This window comes from Bombus vosnesenskii, unplaced genomic scaffold (genome assembly GCF_011952255.1).
Source record: "Bombus vosnesenskii isolate JDL3184/JDL3185 unplaced genomic scaffold, Bvos_JDL3184-5_v1.1 scf7180000014816, whole genome shotgun sequence".
Lineage (NCBI taxonomy): Eukaryota > Metazoa > Arthropoda > Insecta > Hymenoptera > Apidae > Bombus > Bombus vosnesenskii.
Window position 1 is genome coordinate 759,008 of NW_022883662.1, and position 19,901 is coordinate 778,908.

Sequence of the window (19,901 nt, forward strand, 5' to 3'; positions counted from 1 at the left end):
GATCATGGAAGGGTTGGTACACGCCAATTTCCCGGATATCACGGGAACGAAGCTCTCGCGTTCGCTTCGTCAGCAATTTTCGACAGTGCGGGGGTGGCGCTGATTAAAACGACGGCTTTCCGATAAAAGCACAAAATTCCCGCGAATTTCGCGACCCAAAACCAGCCTTGTTTCTGCAATCAACTGCATTGCCGTTTCACTCGATAGCGATCGATGACATCAACCGCGCTCAGGTCGGGCTTAAAACAGCGACAGAACGAAGGGGGCGAGGGAATGGGGATGCAAGGGGTTGGAAATTCAGCGGCGAGAACGAAATTATGCAGGCAACCAGGGGAAATCGTTCATCGATTTAATTTTACACAGTTTGATCTGTGTGGATACACAGTAGGGAATAAATAGAAGCTTTCTTCGATCTTTCATGGGAATTTTAAATTTTTTAATAGAATATTCTTTTTTTGGTAGTGTGTGTTAGTAATTTCATTAGTGTTGTTTGTTATTTTATATTATGTTTGGTTTTTATAGACAATTTATTCGTGAATTTAGACTCTGTTTCTTTTTTTAGTTTGCTTTAACACATTGTGGACTGTAGAATTTGTGCAAAGTTTTGCACCTGTGACCGAGGTAGTGTATCCTAATTTTCATAAAATATGATTTTCAATCTACTCTTCTGTAAAAACAAAGGAGTATTCTCCAACGCCGTGAATGTCATTTCCATTTTCAACATCAGGATCGATTACTATGGTTTTCTGATTTTTTGTTTTCTTGTTGATCCTATTCATTATTATTCATCATCTGAATCAGAACTGTATTCTGTGGAACTATCATCATCCGAATAACTAATATTGCCACTCGAACAATCAAAGCATAAAATTGCATAACATTTACCGAAAATTTCTTCTTCTCTTGTAATAAAATTATATTTATAATACATGAAAGATCAGAAAAGAAGCCTAACATAACCAAATGTGAATGATAAATCATCACAAATTTTACAACGAACTTCATTAATTTTAAGCTCTGTATATATATCTCCAACCAACAGTGTATAAATAATGAAATTTTCGATACTGAAACACACCTGCTGAGGAGTCTCAAAACAGTTGTTATATTTACTCCGTAATTAAACAAAATTATAGATGATTTGCGTCGTAATGCAATTTAATTTAATGCTTGGCACGATAAAGAAGCTATATGTAACTACCGATATATTAACAATTATATTAAGGCATACGTGCAATTTGAAATATATAGTCAACATTAAATACTAAGATTTTATTAAGAATAGGAAATATCCTAAAAATGTTAAGCAAATATGCATGTGTAAGAAAATGAAACTTTGGTTCCGGTTATTCGTAATGTTACCAAAGTTGTACAATCTTTCTGTCAAATTATAATTGTTTAGTAAACATATAATTTAATCCTTAAATGCATAATATTGTAATTCGGCAACATAATGTAGCATCTCTAATATTTTACCAGTATTCGAATATATCTAATACCACAGAGAATACATACCGGAGTGTGTGTAGTAAGATATCGTTATAACGGAATAAATGGAGTTTCTATATCCAGACAAAAATTAGTTTTTGTTTCATAATTTTTGCGTGCTATAAATCTACTATGTCTTTTTTACATTTACAATATTACAATGCTTATATTTAGGATGTTAAAATACTTTAGAAATCGTACTACGCAACCAACGGAACATGCAATACATATGTTACTTTTTCGCGATAATCCAGGATTGTACACATATGCATGTTCTATACATATAGTCATTTGGCAACAGACAAAATTCTAGATAAAAATATACAAAGCTGATTTATATTAGAAGACATCTCATCTATTTTGGTGACCTTAGAACATGTTGCCAAGGTCATCATTCCGAACAACTTTTCCATATACGTGTTACCACCGATCGGCCTTAGTTCCTTAAATGTTCACAGAAAACTCCAATAGAATTTAGGTTTCTATGTTACGATTACATTTTATTCTGGAATAGGCGGCCGAATTTTTATATAGTTCAACCTATCGATGAGAAAAATAACCAAAAAATAATGGATTGTGGATTGGGTTAGAGTAGTATACAATGCTAGCGTGAAATAATTTTCGATAAATTTATTGATATATGGAATATTGTATTTTATTTTGACCTTTAATTCATCAAAATAATGGTCACAAAATGTATACATACATATCCCCCACATGCAACCTAGTGATAACAATAAATTTACAAAATCGAATAAAATAAAAATTAAATCATGCTAGTGTTATTGGCCGCCTCACGGCACGACTCGGCGCCGATTATTAATCTAGATCATCCTACAACCCATTGATTTATCTTTTTTTATTTTTATTAAAGATGATTAACATCAATAAATTGTTTAGGTTGGGCTGTGTAAAAAAGCGGCCATTTATGTGTAAGAATGAAGTGTAATGGGAACTACAGTTAATTGAAGTTAATATCTCGGAAATTAATGTCGAGCGATATTAATTTTATAACTTTATAACATGTATTGGGAAAAGTTGTTCAGAATGACCATCTTGACAACATATTTCGAGGTCATAAAAATCGATGAGGTCTATCCTCATGTAAATAATTACGTATACAAGATATTATATAAAACAATGAGATAGATATAAAAACATTATTTTTCAATGATTTTATAACACACCAAATCCACAATTCTTAAATGTCCCGTTCCCTTTAGAAAAATCATTCAGTGGTAAAAATACTGAATCATAAAAGTGAGATTTTTGGTAGAAGCAAATTAGAAGACTCAAATGCTGTTATTATTAGAAGAGAAATATCCGACAAATAGTTCAATTAATATATACAAATTGTATAATGCAATTTCCCAAAATACCAATATATATGTTTATTCTGAAAGAATAGCAATAACATATTTGCTTTAAGTATTCCAATTAAACGAAACAAATTTAAACACGAGAAAATAAACAGTATCTGAAAAATTTTTTTCTAAATACTTACTTTTTTTCTAAGAAGTATTTGCTTTTGCAACTAATCAAAGTCGATTTCAGAACCAAGTCACTCCGGAAATTTCCTTCGCAAAAGATTATCACCACCAATTATCATCGTTAACTCCTTAATCAAGTTTAACTCCTTATCTTGTGATTTTCTCAGTTCATATTTAAATGAATACAAATCAATTATTAAACAGTCAGTCACAAAACTCTACATACTCCTTTAGATATAAAATATTATAGTAAAATTAATAGAAACGTTAGCGCTACATCTTATGTAAGCATCGATAATGTTCTGCTAACTCTTTGGCGTTGAAAAATTAACGATTTTGTAATTTCGAATGTAACTTTATCCAAAGATTTGTGTTAAATGTTTTAATTTTTATAATTATTCTCCGAAATACATTAATAAATACCTAATAAAAATACAATATGCATGAATTATCCATATGGATGAATTTTCAAATTAGATTTCACGAAAACTAAGCCTCGAACAAAAAAACTTTTATTTTATACTTTTTTTTTATATAAATGATTTTATAAAAAATTATTTCGTGTCCGCTTATATTATTATTCAATACATTAAACTTTCTATTACATCAGAATTATAACTACTGCAACGATTTAATAGGTACGATAACCTTTAACTAGTATCATTAGGTGATATGTGAACAGTTTGAATTGAATTTAAGATTAGGTTACTTAATTTCCGGATATTTAAGTTTAATTTATATTTTACATATTACACCTTAGATGCCATTAATGTTTTTTATTACGAAAAATACAAAATATAAATTAACAAACGTATTCTACAATTAAATAATCTAAGCTAGGTTATTAAATTGTTAAAGATACCTATAAAAGTTTAAAATAAGGCAAGGTTAATCACAATCATCATCAATAAGACAAGACATTCACCAGTAACAATCAAACAACAATAGCAAGTATAATCCACCGCTATAACCAAAAAATAAAACAAATATAAGAAGAAGTTCAGAATGCTAAAGTTTAACTATTGTAAATTATAAGCACAAAAAGATGTTAATATATTGTAGTAACGAAAAAACAGATTTTGATTTACATAATTTTTTATTAAAATCAACAAGTATACTAATATTATTAAATTATATAACATTATATTATATAAAATATATATAAATTATATATACATTACATAATAAAAAATTCTTTTTAATTTCATTAAATTTTGTAGTTACTGCTATGTGTATATAAAAAATAAATGCATACATATATTTTCGAATGATACGTGTATTGATTCAAAAGACTATCATGGATTGAAGATTGTAAACGTAATTTAATAGACACTTTAAGCCCACGACGTGGGCTTCGTTTGATTCATGTATGTGTTGCATTAAACATCAATATATCACTATTTGCAAAAAATACCTGCTCTTAACTGATCAACGTACCAGCAAATGCACTAAAAAGCAATACCAAGCCATCAGAAATAATAGATAACTTTTATTAAGACTAATATAAAAGTCTTACGAAACAGGGGAGACAATAAACTCATAATTCGCTAAAAAAGAAAACAAACAAGAACTATCATACCATCGAGATTTCACCGACAGTCGGCAATGCGTTGTAATCGGTTTGACGATTTGTTAGGATCATGCCGCCAAGGAGAAGGCGCTGCAGACTATGTCGAGCATGTCGAGCGCCCAGATAGTATCAGCTGGGAGTGCGATACACAACAAGATGCCCCCCGCCCTCGTGGGGCCCCTTGCCCTTCATGCTTCCACCCCTGTCTCCTATCCCGGAGCGGTAAGTCCCGATCACGGAGCACCCCTTGGAACAAATTTTTTTTCTGTTTGAACAGTCTATTTTTTCTGTTTACATATTACGCAACCAGAAAAATACTCCAGAGAAAAAAAGTAAAAAAAGGAGCCACGAGCTTTGGGGTGAGACGACGAGACACGCTTGCTCGACACGATACGTAAAGAGAGAAAGATTCAACTAAAAACCACAAATTTCTTTTCTTTTTTTACACTAGCACTAAACTGAGGATGTTTATGCAAATTCGCGTTTTATTAATTTAGTTAAGGAAATGAAAACTAAGCAGAAATTTTTAGCAAGGATATACTATACAAAAGTATACTTTGGATATTTTATATATTTTTGCATATTATGTGCATTCTGTGTATTTTTGCAACACTGAATTTTTCATAAATGCATAAACATTCGCAAACTAATCATCACTATATTGCGGATTTTTGTACAAATTTATATCTTTGTAAATGTAAAAAGAAAGATAGATATTCTAAATATTTATTTCGAATATTTTATATATTAATTATATGCTGCTATACATTATGTACTTTTAAATTTGCCGCCCATGCATAAACATCCGCAGGCTATTTATTCATCTATATCACTACGATGGTTAAGTCAATCATAATTTTCAAGGTGGAGATGTATTACTTGTATACATAGAAAAGAGGTAACACGGAAATTGATTTAGAAAGTAAAATGTGTTCCTGATCAACGACGCTCGCGATCTCTCGATCATCTCTTGCCCCTCGTAATCGCTTTTATTTTTCGTTGGACGAACGATCGGTGTCTCGTCGTCTTGAGGATGTAAACTTTAATTGCTATCACATACACTGTCAGTTTGGCTTCTTCTTTGAATCGTATCTGTTTTCTTTTCATTCTAACCGCTTCGCCCTGTAACCGTCTCTAATCCGCTTGCGAGAGGCCGATCACACACGTGTGATTTTGTTTAAACTCACTTCACCTGCTTTTTTTTAAATATCTCGTGGATGACATGTACATACACATAATAGAAGAAAATACTCTCGTATTTGTTCTCCGATCTTTCTGCTTCAATATCCAGGAATTACCCGTTCAAACATCTCTGAAATTATTATTAATCAATTATTGTCAATTCATACAACAATGCTTATTCAAAAACATACTTTGTTTCTTTTATCTCTGGAAGATTTGACCAATCATTATTTCAAATTTATCTCGTTCCTTAAATATAAATTTGTATAACAATTCATTTTATTGTATGATGATTCTTAAAAAACATGCTTGGTAAAAGTATAAAAAGTGAAATTCTATAGAAACGATGCAAATAACCTCTTCACTTTTTCTAAATTTAATTCTTTAGTTCCTTAATTTTCACTTTTACATATACATCTACATACAAGTACACAATTACAATTTCTATCTTTTTCTCTTATCCAGCCGGCTGCTGTTCTTCCTAATCTTCTTCTCATTTGCTTTGCAGCTTACTATTGTCACTTAAAAAAAGAAGAACATTACAGGACAGTAATATTAGCGGACTGTAAGAGGACAGTATTTACGCGACTTTGAAATTACCATCTCCACCTTCGATTACTCTCCTTATTATTCTTCCTGCTGTCTCTCTCTCTCTCTCTCCCCCCTCTCTCTCTCTCTCTCTCTCTCTCTCTCTCATGGAAGCTTATGCGAAAAGAACTAACCATCCTCATATAAATGGAACCCCCTTGCTCTCTGCTGCTACGCCCCTGGGGGCCCTTGTTGTGTATTGTTCAATTTGTCCGTTGCTCTATCTTTTTTACGTATGTATATCACCTGGGCATATCTACACATACATATACGAGTGTGCATATTGTATATGAAATTTTTGGACATTAATTACCTGTTGTGAGGCGCCGTTGTGTCTTACCAAACTGTCTTTCTCTCTTCACGTAATACAGTTACTATTTATATATATTATATCCTTCATTGTTATGCGCGTACGTTTCTCTTATACATATATTTTTTTATTTTTTTGTAATTTAATTTTTCGTGCATTTAGTATTATGTTCATTTCTTTTGATAAATTTTTCTGTGCCCTATTGCAAAGTGTGACGATGACTTCTCACCCAAGGGCTCGATGGCTTACAAAGAAAAATGAAATCTCTTCCTGCTATTACATTTCAGAACCTACAAACTGCATTGTTTGATATGTTCAATTGATATTTCTAATTAGTGGATCATAAGTTACGATAGCGAGCATGTAAATAGAGAAAGCTATGCCAAAGTTAAAACTAATTAACCAATAAGATTTGTACTAAAAGAATTGTGAAATACATGAAAAGATATATACTTAATGCAAGGAAGAAAAGTTCATTTAAACTCTTAAAACTGTACAGTTGTAAACCTACCAATTAAGATTGATTATTTCGATTACTGTGGTAGTTCCAATGTTGATTTAGTTTGTAGCTATTATTCAGAATAGGAATTTAAAAAATTTCCATATACGTGTATAGTACTTTAAAAGCTACGAGAAATATATTTAAAAATTCTGTATTATTAGAAAAACATAGAAAAAGCTCATCATAATATTTATAATTAGTAAGCATTTATTTACAATTAATAAGTTTCTTATTTACACGCTCGTCACTGTATGCTTCCAATAAACAGTATGCATTATTGGTTGACAACAATTGTTCAGAAATTTTTTTATATATACATAAATATATTTGCACATCAGTGTTCATTTTATTTTAATATTTGTATATCAAAGATTTATATGTATGAATTAATATTAAATATATTGCGATGAGACTGTAAAATACAAAAAGTAACCAAAAATTCAAAATATTTAGTAAGGAATACTTTTTATATATATAAAGCTTGAGTTATGATCCATGGATCGAAAATACTTTCCTAGAAAGTTGAACGTGTTGAACATGTTAAATATACGTATAGTAAAATTTATCTTGCAAAAGTCTTGCAAAAGATGCAAAAGCATCACAATACAGCATTAGAAACTGGAAGATACATCATTTTCTCTTTCAAGATCAACAACTAACATGTTCGAAGCTATTTTAGTTTCGTGAAATTAAGAAGTCATAGAATATATAGTATATATACAATTGGTACGGGAAGTATTTGTCATATTTAGACTACGGATTTTAATATAGTTATGAGAAATATGTAAAATGCAAATAATTTATAAAAATGCATAAAATATTCAGAATATAGTAATTTCTATAATATTCAGTAAATAAGACAACTTTCTATCTAAATTCTATTTTCTTAATTATATTCATAAACATCTGAATAGACAGGAAAATCCGCAGTCTAGTCATATGTAGAGGTACCTAGAACCAAAGGGATGCAAGTGACATTTCCTTGTATATCGAAAAAGTTGAGTTTGAAATTCAAAGCTATTAAAAAAATTCCACGTAAAGTCATGAAAATGAAATTACATTTAATGCTTGATATATAGTATACACAAATTTCTAACGAATTGCATCTTTTAGTTTATGCGTAATATAAATTACTTGCATCCCTTTGATACGAACTTATTTCGATATTATTTGTTTAACAGATAATTTTTCTAGTTGAATTACTTAAATTATTTACAATATTATATTTAACGATTTAACTAACTATTTCTGTTCTTAATTCGAAAATGTCAAAAATAGCACTTGCATCCCTTTGGTTCTAGTGCTTCGTATTTCAATCGAGGCATTTTCAATAACCTGTTCTTTTCTGAAGGAATGTTCCTTAATATGATTTCAAATACAAGAATTGAAAAGTTTAGGGTGGTTTTATAATTATGGAAGACAATGCAGTAAAAATGATAAAATCCAGTGCAGACAAGCAGTTTGCGTCAACGCGTCACGCGTCGCAGCAATTTGCCACAACGTTTACGCGTCCAATTTTTCTTTCAATTTACAAGAGCGTTTTGCGTTAATTTGCCACAGCATTTTGCGTTTACTTTCACATTGTATATTTGTTTAGTTAGAATTTATCCGTGGATACGGTAATTCATTATTAAGAATTATTAGAAATTGCGTTTTCTTTATATGTGTTGTTTAAGACTATATCAATCTATGACAAGGAGAAAATATTGAATACATTCCTTTATTACTGATATGAGGGAAAATTTTGTAATTATTTTCATATGACCCCAAAATCTTTTGATAAATCAAGTGCAAAAAGTAATATAATAGCCACAAACCGCTTGTGTAAAAAGATTGAGTTATATAAATTAATATAAAGCAATATACTGTCGAGTGTCAGCATTTCGTTCGTGGCCAAGCAGCACGAACGTCTGTATGGTTGGAGGCAAACTCACTGCCTATAGTTGCCGTTCAAAGTTGCATCCCGTATAAGCTGCTTCATACAAATATATGCTGTTCCAAAAAGTAGCAGCAAATTGCAGCGACACGGCGCAGCGCGACGCAGCGGTAATGCTGACGCAAATCGCTCGTCTGCATCAAGCCTGTGTATTCACTTTATATTTTACAAACTACTGTTTCACTAAGAAATGAGAAAGGCAAATAAAATCACATCGTGAAGACGTATTCAAAATTTTTCCCCGTAAATAGTTCATCAATTAGAGTAATATGACCTTTATTTAATAAAGAAAAATAATCGTAAAAATAAAAGTGAATATCTATGTGATTAAAAAAACATAAATATATGCTAATACTAACCGTAACCATCGTAGTGCTTGAATGGCGAGACGCTTGGTAAATTTGTTCAGTGTTACAAAGGGAAAAAAGCAGATGTCCTGTTTTCAGCAATTCTGGCAACCGGGTCTGCAGCCAGGAACGTCACAAGATGTCAAACCGTTTTCGCAGCCGGCGTATACCGGAAAACCAGCGACAGCGGTTTCAAGCGGTGACATGGTCCAGGCTCAACCACCCCCGCCCTGGGAAGGACGTGCCATCGCAACCCATAAGCTTAGGCTTGTAGAGTTCTCGGCCTACATGGAGCAACAGAGAGACCAGGATATTGTAAGTACTCCTGCGCAAAATAAAATGTCCACAAATATTCAGCTTGACTGTCAGATGAATGGTCATTTGCTTCGTACAGAAAGTGGAAAAAAGTACGGATGGTAAAAATGAAAACGAATTAAACTTTCGATTCCTATAATTCAAAATTCCGGTAATTTTTATCTTGAGTGTCGAAAGATAACAAACTTCAAGAATTTATTTTGAAATATATATAAAATACAGTCAGACCTTAATAATTCGAATCTCAAGGTACTTTGAAGAGGTTTTGATTTATCGAATTTTTGGAATAAAAGAAATTTTTTCAAACAAAAACAGCTTATAGAGGAATTCTACAAAGATTAACATTTTCCGAATTGTAGAGTTTCTAGGAAGACAAATTCAACTTTTAAAGGCCAATTATTTACTTAAAAAGATAAATTATAGTTTACGTCGTATAGGATATATGTGAAGAAATACGATTTTTCATCGCAACGTGTACTTACCTATTATCGAATTGTAAAGACAGCAGATTTATAGACGTGCACTTTGACTTGCAAAAGTTAAGCTTCTTAAATTCGAGTTAAACAGGTAAAACATCATACCTAAATGCGTAACAAATAATTCAAGGTAAAGTATGATTATACGTATTCCGATCCGTAAAGGTTTTTGAATTATATAATTTTCAGAAGTATCAAGGAAAAAATGATTAATTGATTAGAATCTTGTATTTATGTAAGATTATAATGCAATATACATGTTGTACGCATAAATAATGTAGATATAAAGATGGATTTTCTAAGAAGCGAAAGTTTGTTTAAACAAATTTTATTCTTTATTTTTTATGTATGTTTCTATAAAGAATAATATCCTGTTCGATAGCGCTACATTTTACATGATATCCTTATGTTATCATTTTTGTATAAAAAGCGTATATAAATATACGTATATATTCGTTGAATAAACAATTTTTCTTGAATTGATATTATTCGTTAAATATTGTTGAACACATGTTGAACAGCAATTACGTTCTTTTGAAATGATATATAAAATGATCTATAGAAACAAAAATATTTGTTGAAGGAAAGAAAAGTTTGGGAAGTTGGTATGATGAAGTCGGACATTTTCGTTGATGTTACAACCTAATAATGCAACTACCAAAAAAATGGAAACAGAATACATAGCGAGAATGATAGTATTATACATATGTAGTATTAAATGTATAAATTCCTTACAATTCAGAATTTCAAACGAAATAATAATTTTCAAATGTTTCTAATATATTCTTAGATTTACCATATTTTCTACTAAATTATAGCCTTGTAAATGTTCGCAGATTATAGAGATTCAAATTACAGAGATTCCACTGTATTATAAAATAGATAAAATATGACGCTTGTAGGTGCTAATGGGATTTGAAAAATTAAATCCTGTTAAGGTCATTGAATTATTTTGGATTCAATCTTTTTCTTCTTTTGTTTTTTGAATCTTTTAATTTTGGGGCAATTAAAATCGGAGATTTTAGAAAAAGTTGTTAATTCTCCCGTGGATTATACATACCGTACATACATGTTATACATACTATATCATGAATATCTTTTTACATATTACATTACTTTCGTCTATCTTATATATTTTATCCTACATATCTTGGATATTTTTACATATTATACATATACATATACTCTGTACATTTTTGTACATTTAACAGTCAAGTAATAGCTAAATTTAATCAAAAGTAAAATCACCATAGATTCATAAATCAATCATTTATAGTTTGATAGAATAATAACAATGTAATTTTAAGGGTAATAAATATCTTATATCATCTTTAAATGTAGCTTTTAAACTAATAAATATAAAACATTTGAGTGAATAAAAAATGAGCCAGCTTTCATCGTTCATACATACAGATTTATTAGAACTCAAAATTAGAAAAACTTTTTAAAGGAATAAAAATATAATCGAAAAAATCATGATTGGAGAAACAATTAGATAGAAAAAATCTTAAAGACCATGAAAAGCTTACTAGAATAACATATATTACGATAACGTAGATATAATGAACAAACTACTTATTTTTATAATATTAATCCTTACTTCATTCGATGTTTATAAACGGTTAAGGGAAAAATTTGTAATAGTACTACTTACATACATTGTATTATACTTGTAATCTCTATTTTTCTTTATAGAAAATATATTGTATATTTGAATAAACATGTCAAAAGTGGTTTTATTTATGATAAATGCTTTCGAAACATCACATTTAATGATTTATACATTAATGTATATGTGAAATTAAATAGCAAAACTATTAATTAAATAATATACAAGGTGACTCGATGTACATATTCTGCAAAATGATACTGGTATATTCTATAATTAAAAATAAGAAAGAAATGTTATATAAATATAAACTTATATTAGAAAAAAAATTATATAAGAAAAACAACATATTGATGACATTGGGAAACATATTAACGATATTTCAATTAACTGTCTTTCATAAAATTAGAATATAGGTGTACATATATCTATGTATAATAAAAATTGAATTCACACCATTCCTATTTTAACTTTCTTTAATCTTTTTACAACATCTTGGTTGAAACTTTCTGCCGGTATAAAAGAAAAACTATGAAAAGGGTTATACCACTTAAGAAATCGTATATTCAACGTTATATCCAGATTAACGGGAGCTTTTTTCCATCTGTACGAAGTAGTCGCGATAAAGTCAAATAGTTATTCGCTCATTTCGAGTTCTCAAAGTGTCGGCTGATATTTAAAGCGAGACAAAGACTAAATTACCCCCGTTAAATTAATGCTTGGAGTAATTAGGGATAGGCGTTGTTGACCGAAAGTCGCACTTTCATCTCGACGAACAATTCGAATTGTTTTTTTTTCGTGTTTTTCCTTTACAGTACCACAAGCACCTGTTCGTCCACATAGGAGGATCCGCGACTTACGCGGATCCATTGCTAGAGGCTGTTGATGTCAGACAAATATATGACAAGTTCCCAGAAAAAAAGGGCGGCCTGAAGGAACTTTACGACAAGGGACCACAGGCGGCCTTCTTCCTGGTTAAATTCTGGGCTGATCTCAATACGAACATTCAGGACGAGGCTGGAGCCTTCTACGGCGTAACAAGCCAGTAAGTAATGAAATGCTTAATTAATAAAGATCTAAAACAAACCAGGGTCGTCTCCCACGGTAATTTACTAATTGAAGTTCATAAAAACATAATAAGTTGGTACATTTCTTTCATTTTTTGATTTTAATGTCACTTTATGGTTACATAAGAGAATTTTAAGGACATATAATGGCTCATGAAATTATTTGAACTTTTTTGAAAATTGAGATACCTTGAACAGAAATTTAAGATAAATTAAAATAATCTTTTGTTTCCGTTAAAAGAAGGCAAATATAGGCGAATGTAATTTTTATTACGAGTCTTTAATTGTCCCGTTTGTCATTTAATGGAACTTTTAATTTTTCTTGCAGCACGCATTAAATGAAATAAGCAATATCTTTTGTAAAACAAAAGGAAGTGTTTTTCCATGATTAGATTTGAGGTATACATGATAAAAGAAATACAATGAGAACATAGATTAGGACATTAATAGATGAAACAATTCATTAATATTACAGTTATACGCATTCTACGGAAACAGCTTAAATCTTAGACGGCAATGACATTTATGAACTAATATATAAGATTTTTTTATACGCCTTTTATAGTTCTTTTGACACAATTTAGAAAGAACATTCAATTCTCTTTTTACGTAATTTAATTTGATCTAATACGATTCAAATGACACTTTTTGATAAATTTCCATTTGAATTTAACCATTAGTATTCGAAGCTTTATTTGATATATCTTTCTTGGATTTGTACTGTGATTTTGGTTTATGTTTTTTCTGAAATTTAATTACCGACCATCGGCTGTTGTTTTCATTTTATTCTCTATTTCATGGAAAAATTGCACAAAATCTACTCTAATCAGAATAAATCGGTAACATTAATTCCGGGAATTCCTTTCAATACGTTAAATTACGAAATTACGGATACATTGGATTCTACTCAATTTTACATTCAATCGTTACGTTGGTAGTATTGGTCTCTCATTTCGTGTTTGAAGTTGTTTGACCGAGCAGAAGTAAAGTCTCTAATGCGTATATATATGTGTAATTATCTTTATAAATTTCTAAGATAAAAAAATGTATTTGAGCGAATAAACATCAAATAAAGATTTTATCAAAGATTGGGACCAATTTTCCATTTTTTCCAAAATAATTTTTAATTAATTATCAAAAATTACCAAAGGAATCTTCCGCACTGGTCAAACTTGTTTTTTTATAGGTACGAGAGTAACGAGAACATGACGATAACGTGTTCGACCAAAGTCTGCTCTTTCGGAAAACAGGTGGTGGAAAAAGTGGAGACAGAATATGCTAGGTTCGAGAATGGCAGGTTCGTCTATCGTATTAGCCGTTCACCTATGTGCGAGTATATGATCAACTTTATACATAAATTGAAGCACCTGCCGGAAAAGTACATGATGAATAGCGTTCTCGAGAATTTCACCATTCTCCAGGTATGATATACAATTTCTTACCAGAATATTTTTCTCTTTTCCCAACATATACAATTTTGAAAATTGATAGTTTCGATAATTAGCTATTTAAACACGTATAGTAATTATAAAAAGTATTTGTGCAGCATTGCAATTATTAATGCATTTATATACCTATTAATTCAGTCAAACTATAATAAATTTCGTATCACTTATTGTTAGTAGTAACTTCATATGATTACAAAAATTTCGTACTTAAGAACCTAATAAAAAACGCTTTATTGAAAAATAAAGGTATATACAAATATGTATGTACTATTTGTACATTTTGTAGCTACTGTACATAATCACTTAATCGACTACGAGTGTGAAGTAATTTAAAATATTATCTGTTATTACATACTTTAAATAAATAAATAATTTCCAAGTACAAATACATAATAATTTTAATTAACTCCTTTAAACAAAATAACGAATAATTTTGATTTTAATATTAATTAAAATTTTTTATATTTTTTGCATATGTTTGAGTTATAGACAATATAGGTAAATTTTTTTTACAGCTTAATGGAATTGACAGTTTTGCCATAGTAGAATCAGGAATTATTTCAAATATTATTTCAGAAAATATTTCTTCAAATACAAAATATTAAATAAAATAAGGAATTATTATATTTCACAGCTAGACATATAAGAAGGGAATTAGACATAAGAGATGTAAAACCGAAAGTTCGTCCAAGCCGAAAGGCACGGGCTAAACAATAATAATAATAATAATATATTTCACAGCTAAGTAGTAAAATATAACTCGAAGAAAAATCAATTGCTTATAATAAGTAATACATAATTATTTACTTTTCTAAATGTTGTTTCTAAAATTCTATGCTATACAGAATTTACGTAAATAATTTACGTAAAAATATGGAGTATATTTAATTTTTAAATTATGTGCTCTTTCTGCTGTTTCTAAAAATTAAATATACTGTAGCAGAAAAAATACGCAATTGAAGAATTAAATACATCTAATATACATATATTTTAAATTAAACGTACTAAGGCAGAAAGAAACAATTCTGAGTTCACACTGTGTGTCCTAAATTTAAGTGTTTAAGCTTTCCTAGTGTTTAAGCTTTCGGCAGCGATGTGCAAAATCGATCTACTACCCTCTTTTTTTATAAATATCAAAATGTTCTGATTTCTTATTTTAAATTGCAGGTTGTAACGAACAGGGATACGCAGGAAACTTTATTGTGCACAGCATACGTGTTTGAGGTGTCGACGTCCGAGCACGGTGCACAGCATCACATATACAGATTGATCAAGGATTAGCCTGCTTGAACCTGCTCGCCATGCAGCCATCCACCCCCATCAGTGCCTACCATCACATAAAAAAATTCATCCATACGCGCATACACACGATTATACATAAAAATGTTAACCCTTTAAAGTGTTATGGTTATTTTATACAACCACCAATATTAAGTTCTTTTTATTTCATCCCACATTCGTTTTTTCATCCTTCACCAGGGATATAAATATGATATTTGTAGAATAAATATGATATTCATATCATGCATTGTGTGAATACCAAAATTTGATTTTAATTCGCCTACATATGAAATATGTAAATATTTCTAAGATTTTATTTTCTCATTTTTTCTAAATTGTAAATTTTTGTGAAGGTCATTAAAATGTACGCTTCAAGGGGTTAAGCGTGAATACATGATTGTAAACACGCTCTTACTATACATGAGTACATACATTTCGCATCTATATATAACAGAGTTTCTATCGAAAATGTTCTGTTATTAAATGAAGGGAAAAAATATATATGAAACATATAGAATCATGTGTTTATTCGATGTTTATTTTTACAAACAGAAAGTAGATTGGGCGATTGTTGTATAAATGTACTTTTTTTGCATGATGTTTAATCTTATCATGTAATTTTTAATTCTAATTAGGTGTTGTTTTGTTCAGTATTTCCGAACATTTTCTATAAAACTCCTTAAAGAGAACTTGAAATACACGATACATAAATATATTACACATACATACAGGGATACATGTACACCTTCACACGTTCGAAGTACTGGCCAGCCCGAGCTTGAGTTTGATTCAAAAAGCTGAAAGAAATTGTACTAAAAACAAAAAGAATTGGTACGCGTGTTTTAACGTATCGTGGAAAGGATTTCCTGCTTGTGGTCCGCAGGAAGCGCGTTCCAGATGACGAAATTGTAAATTTTATATTAAAACAGATATAATCATATATATATATATATAAAATATATATATTTTATGAATATTCCGTCATTCGCTTGCAAACGATCGAATTTGTCGCGATTTTAATAAAAGAGATATAATAAAAGTTAAGTTGAAATTAACGACAATAAATTTGGTATGGAAAAAAATGCGTGTCGGGGATATATAGTGTATGTATACAAAAATGAAGAAGAGAAAAAAATAGAAAAAATACATAAAAAATAAGAATAATATGAGAAACAGACTCTGATCTCGGAAAGGCGTGGTACCAACATAATTTAGTATTATAGTTTTATTATTAAACTAGGAAATAGATCAGACAAGACATCCACACACAGATATACATATATTACATATAAGAATATATATGTTAAATATTAATGCAATGATTACGATTTACATTGTTATAAATGATCGTGTATAAAGTTATCTAAGTGATTTCTAAGTTTTAAACGAAATGGAAGTTGAATAGAGAGATAATGCCATTATGATTTCTTAAGTTTCCTTGCTTACAATTATCATTATAGTTCTCTTTTTCTCTTTTTTTAATTATCCAACCAAGTATGGTTGAAGAGTAATCATTACAACAGATCTTTTCTTAAGCTTTTTGTTGGTAGAACTGTTTTTTCTTTTTTTTTTCTTTTCTTAGCTGTATTACAACTAACGGTAAGAATTTTTTGCTGCAAAGCTTTTTAATCCTCAATGATCAGATGAAAGAAAATAATGATTTTTACTTTTTGAAAGAGTCTTTTAATAAACGCACTTACAGCTGTGCAAACCCACCCACTCTTAGGCAGCGACATTTAGATTAGAGGGATGTGTTTGTATTTCCTGTAATCATTTTATTTCTTACTCTAAAATCTTTCTTCCTTATTCTCCTTTTTTTGTTCTTTTCCTCTTTCTATAGTTCTTACACGAATGACTTTTCTTACTTAGCGTACTTCGTTTGTTTTTATCTTTCTACTACACATTTACTGAAGCGAGTACATCAGATTCTATCGATTGCGCGCACTAGATACGGACGACGTCCATCGAACAGAGATATTCTTCTCTCTAACTTGTTGATACAATCATCTTAATGCTTTTCAATCGGAGAACATTGAAATTAGTTCAAGAGCATAAAAATAAAATCCGATCCTTGAGCGTGATTCTCCAGTTTTTTGATGAACAAGTACTACGTAATAACGTGACTTCATCGCAGCTCTCTAAATTTGAGCGCACTTTCAACAGAGTTCATTCAAAACCTTGTTTATGTTTCGTACTTAATATCATTTCGATGTATGGACCAGAAATGTTTGACATTCAGATTCTGTTTTTCAATAACGATCACATAAAAGAGTAGAGGACCATATATTAAAAATCCTACAGTTAATTTTATTTAATCACATCTCTCACAGAGACTACACATATTGTGAATGCACAGGAATCTTTTTTTTCGTATTCTTTAATCTGATCAATTCCTTGTTCTGAAACAGGACTTGCCTATGGAGCAGTGAATATTAAGATAATACAGAAACAAATTATGTATACTTTTAAGGAAATAATTAATACTTACTGTATTCTTTACTTTAATTAATTTTTACGCAACAAGTGGCAATGTATTTTGATCTCTCTTTTAGTCAGAAATATGTCGCTTTTTATTCGGGATGAGAATTAAATTCGCTAAGTGATTGACTGAATAACGAAGGAACTTACATATTTAAATAATAATATATGTGGCTTTCGTTCAGTAACTGGCAGCTTTCATAATTTTCGCAGTTTTTACTTATTGTTACCTTTTTTTGTAATAATTCATTGTAAGATTCGTTTTTACGTATTATATCTATAAATTGTAATTTTGCGCTAAATTGTGTCTATATTAAGGCGGAGTTGGAACCATTAATATAATTTCGGAAATCGTGACTGATTTCAAATTTGATTGTTAGTTTTTGTTACTAATAATTATTAATATTTGAAGAGTATTTATATAGAAAAACATAAAATGGAAGAATATAAAACGAAAATAATAATACATTGCGATGAGAATGAATTTGTTGATGTTAATTAAATAAAGAAACATTTGATGGTTCTAACTCGACCCGAAATAAATCGTTATTATTAAAAAAGCAAGGAATTATGCAATATATTTAGAAGATACTCAAATATCGTTTTGGTTATGCGAATTTTTACTTTAACAAAAAAGAAAAATTACGAGGAAAAAAGGGAGGAGTTTGAAATCGCAAAAAAGAAGCACCGACACTAATATTATTAACATTAACGAATAATGATTTTAAAATAAGCGAATTACATTTATAAGGAAAGATTATAAAAATATATATTTATCTATGTCTTCTGTGAAGATAGAAAATAGCACTCTCTCACTCTATATTGATGATATCAGATAAAAAGGAAAAAAATTGAAATCCATAAAGATAAAAAACGCAGAAGTAGATTAGGGAGAAAATGAAAGGATTTGCACTGTACACAATACATGATACGATCGATGACAAACCGACGAAATTTGTTAAATATCTTTGTACATATTTACATAAAAAAGAAATCATCAAAAGAAAAAGTTCCAGTGATTACGTTTTGTGTACTGCATAAAATACTCTGACGAGAACAAAAAATTCATTTATTGTAAACCGTAAAATCTTTTGAAATTAAAAAAAGGTGTAGTAGTTTTTCGTCAGTATTTTCATAGAGACTCGTGTGTAAAAATTATTTGTTTATGGTAATTTGTTTAGTCATTAAAAATTACAGTAATAAAATAGTCGAAATATTAATGTTTTTAAATAAATATTGATAATGTATTAAATAAATATTGATTTGAAAATAATTCAATTTTTTTAATTTTAACTTTACGAAATTACTATCTCTATGAAAACATCGATTATGATTCTTATAATAGCTAAATTATTTACAAAAATAGGAAACTCACTGATCTATTTGCAATTTATATTTCTTCATATCCTGGAACTGCCATATCAAAGAATTGAGCTTGATTATAAAAATGATTAAATGAAGTAATGATCAGAAAGAATGGGATCTATCTGTATATTATCATAAATAAAACGAAACGAGGATCAAAGTAGTTGATTTAACAAGTAAATAAAGAACGAAATGATATATCATTAAATTAGAGGTTTAAAAATATAATAGAATTCAGTATATGTACAGTATTTGAAAAACATGTTTATAATTTGTATGGAAAATAAATAATTGATATAAAAAGAAATTCTATTTCTTTAACTACCCTTTTAAGTAATTTAGTCAACAAAATCTGTTTTGTTTTACATCCTATAATATTTTACAATTTACAATTATATCTTTTTAGTAATTCCATTCATTTTATTTTAATTCAAGTTCCATTACATGTA

At 29.6% G+C, this 19,901-nt stretch overlaps 1 protein-coding gene across 9 annotated transcripts in view; it reads left to right on the plus strand.

Moving 5' to 3' along the window:
• The window catches only part of LOC117240582 (protein scalloped), a 341,268-nt gene extending 321,509 nt beyond the window's left edge, over positions 1-19,759 (plus strand). For 7 of the 9 annotated variants that reach the window (XM_033506578.1, XM_033506579.1, XM_033506580.1 and 4 more), the window contains 5 exons: positions 4,615-4,770; positions 9,513-9,728; positions 12,629-12,858; positions 14,067-14,301; positions 15,496-15,631. In XM_033506578.1, the coding sequence (XP_033362469.1) occupies positions 4,615-4,770; positions 9,513-9,728; positions 12,629-12,858; positions 14,067-14,301; positions 15,496-15,609 (951 nt within the window). In that variant the 3' untranslated portion in view covers positions 15,610-15,631. Of the gene's footprint in view, positions 1-4,614; positions 4,771-9,512; positions 9,729-12,628; positions 12,859-14,066; positions 14,302-15,495 lie in introns of all 9 variants that reach the window. The other 2 variants (XM_033506581.1, XM_033506585.1) reach the window with 2 other exon arrangements.
• Positions 19,760-19,901: the final 142 nt, after the last annotated feature.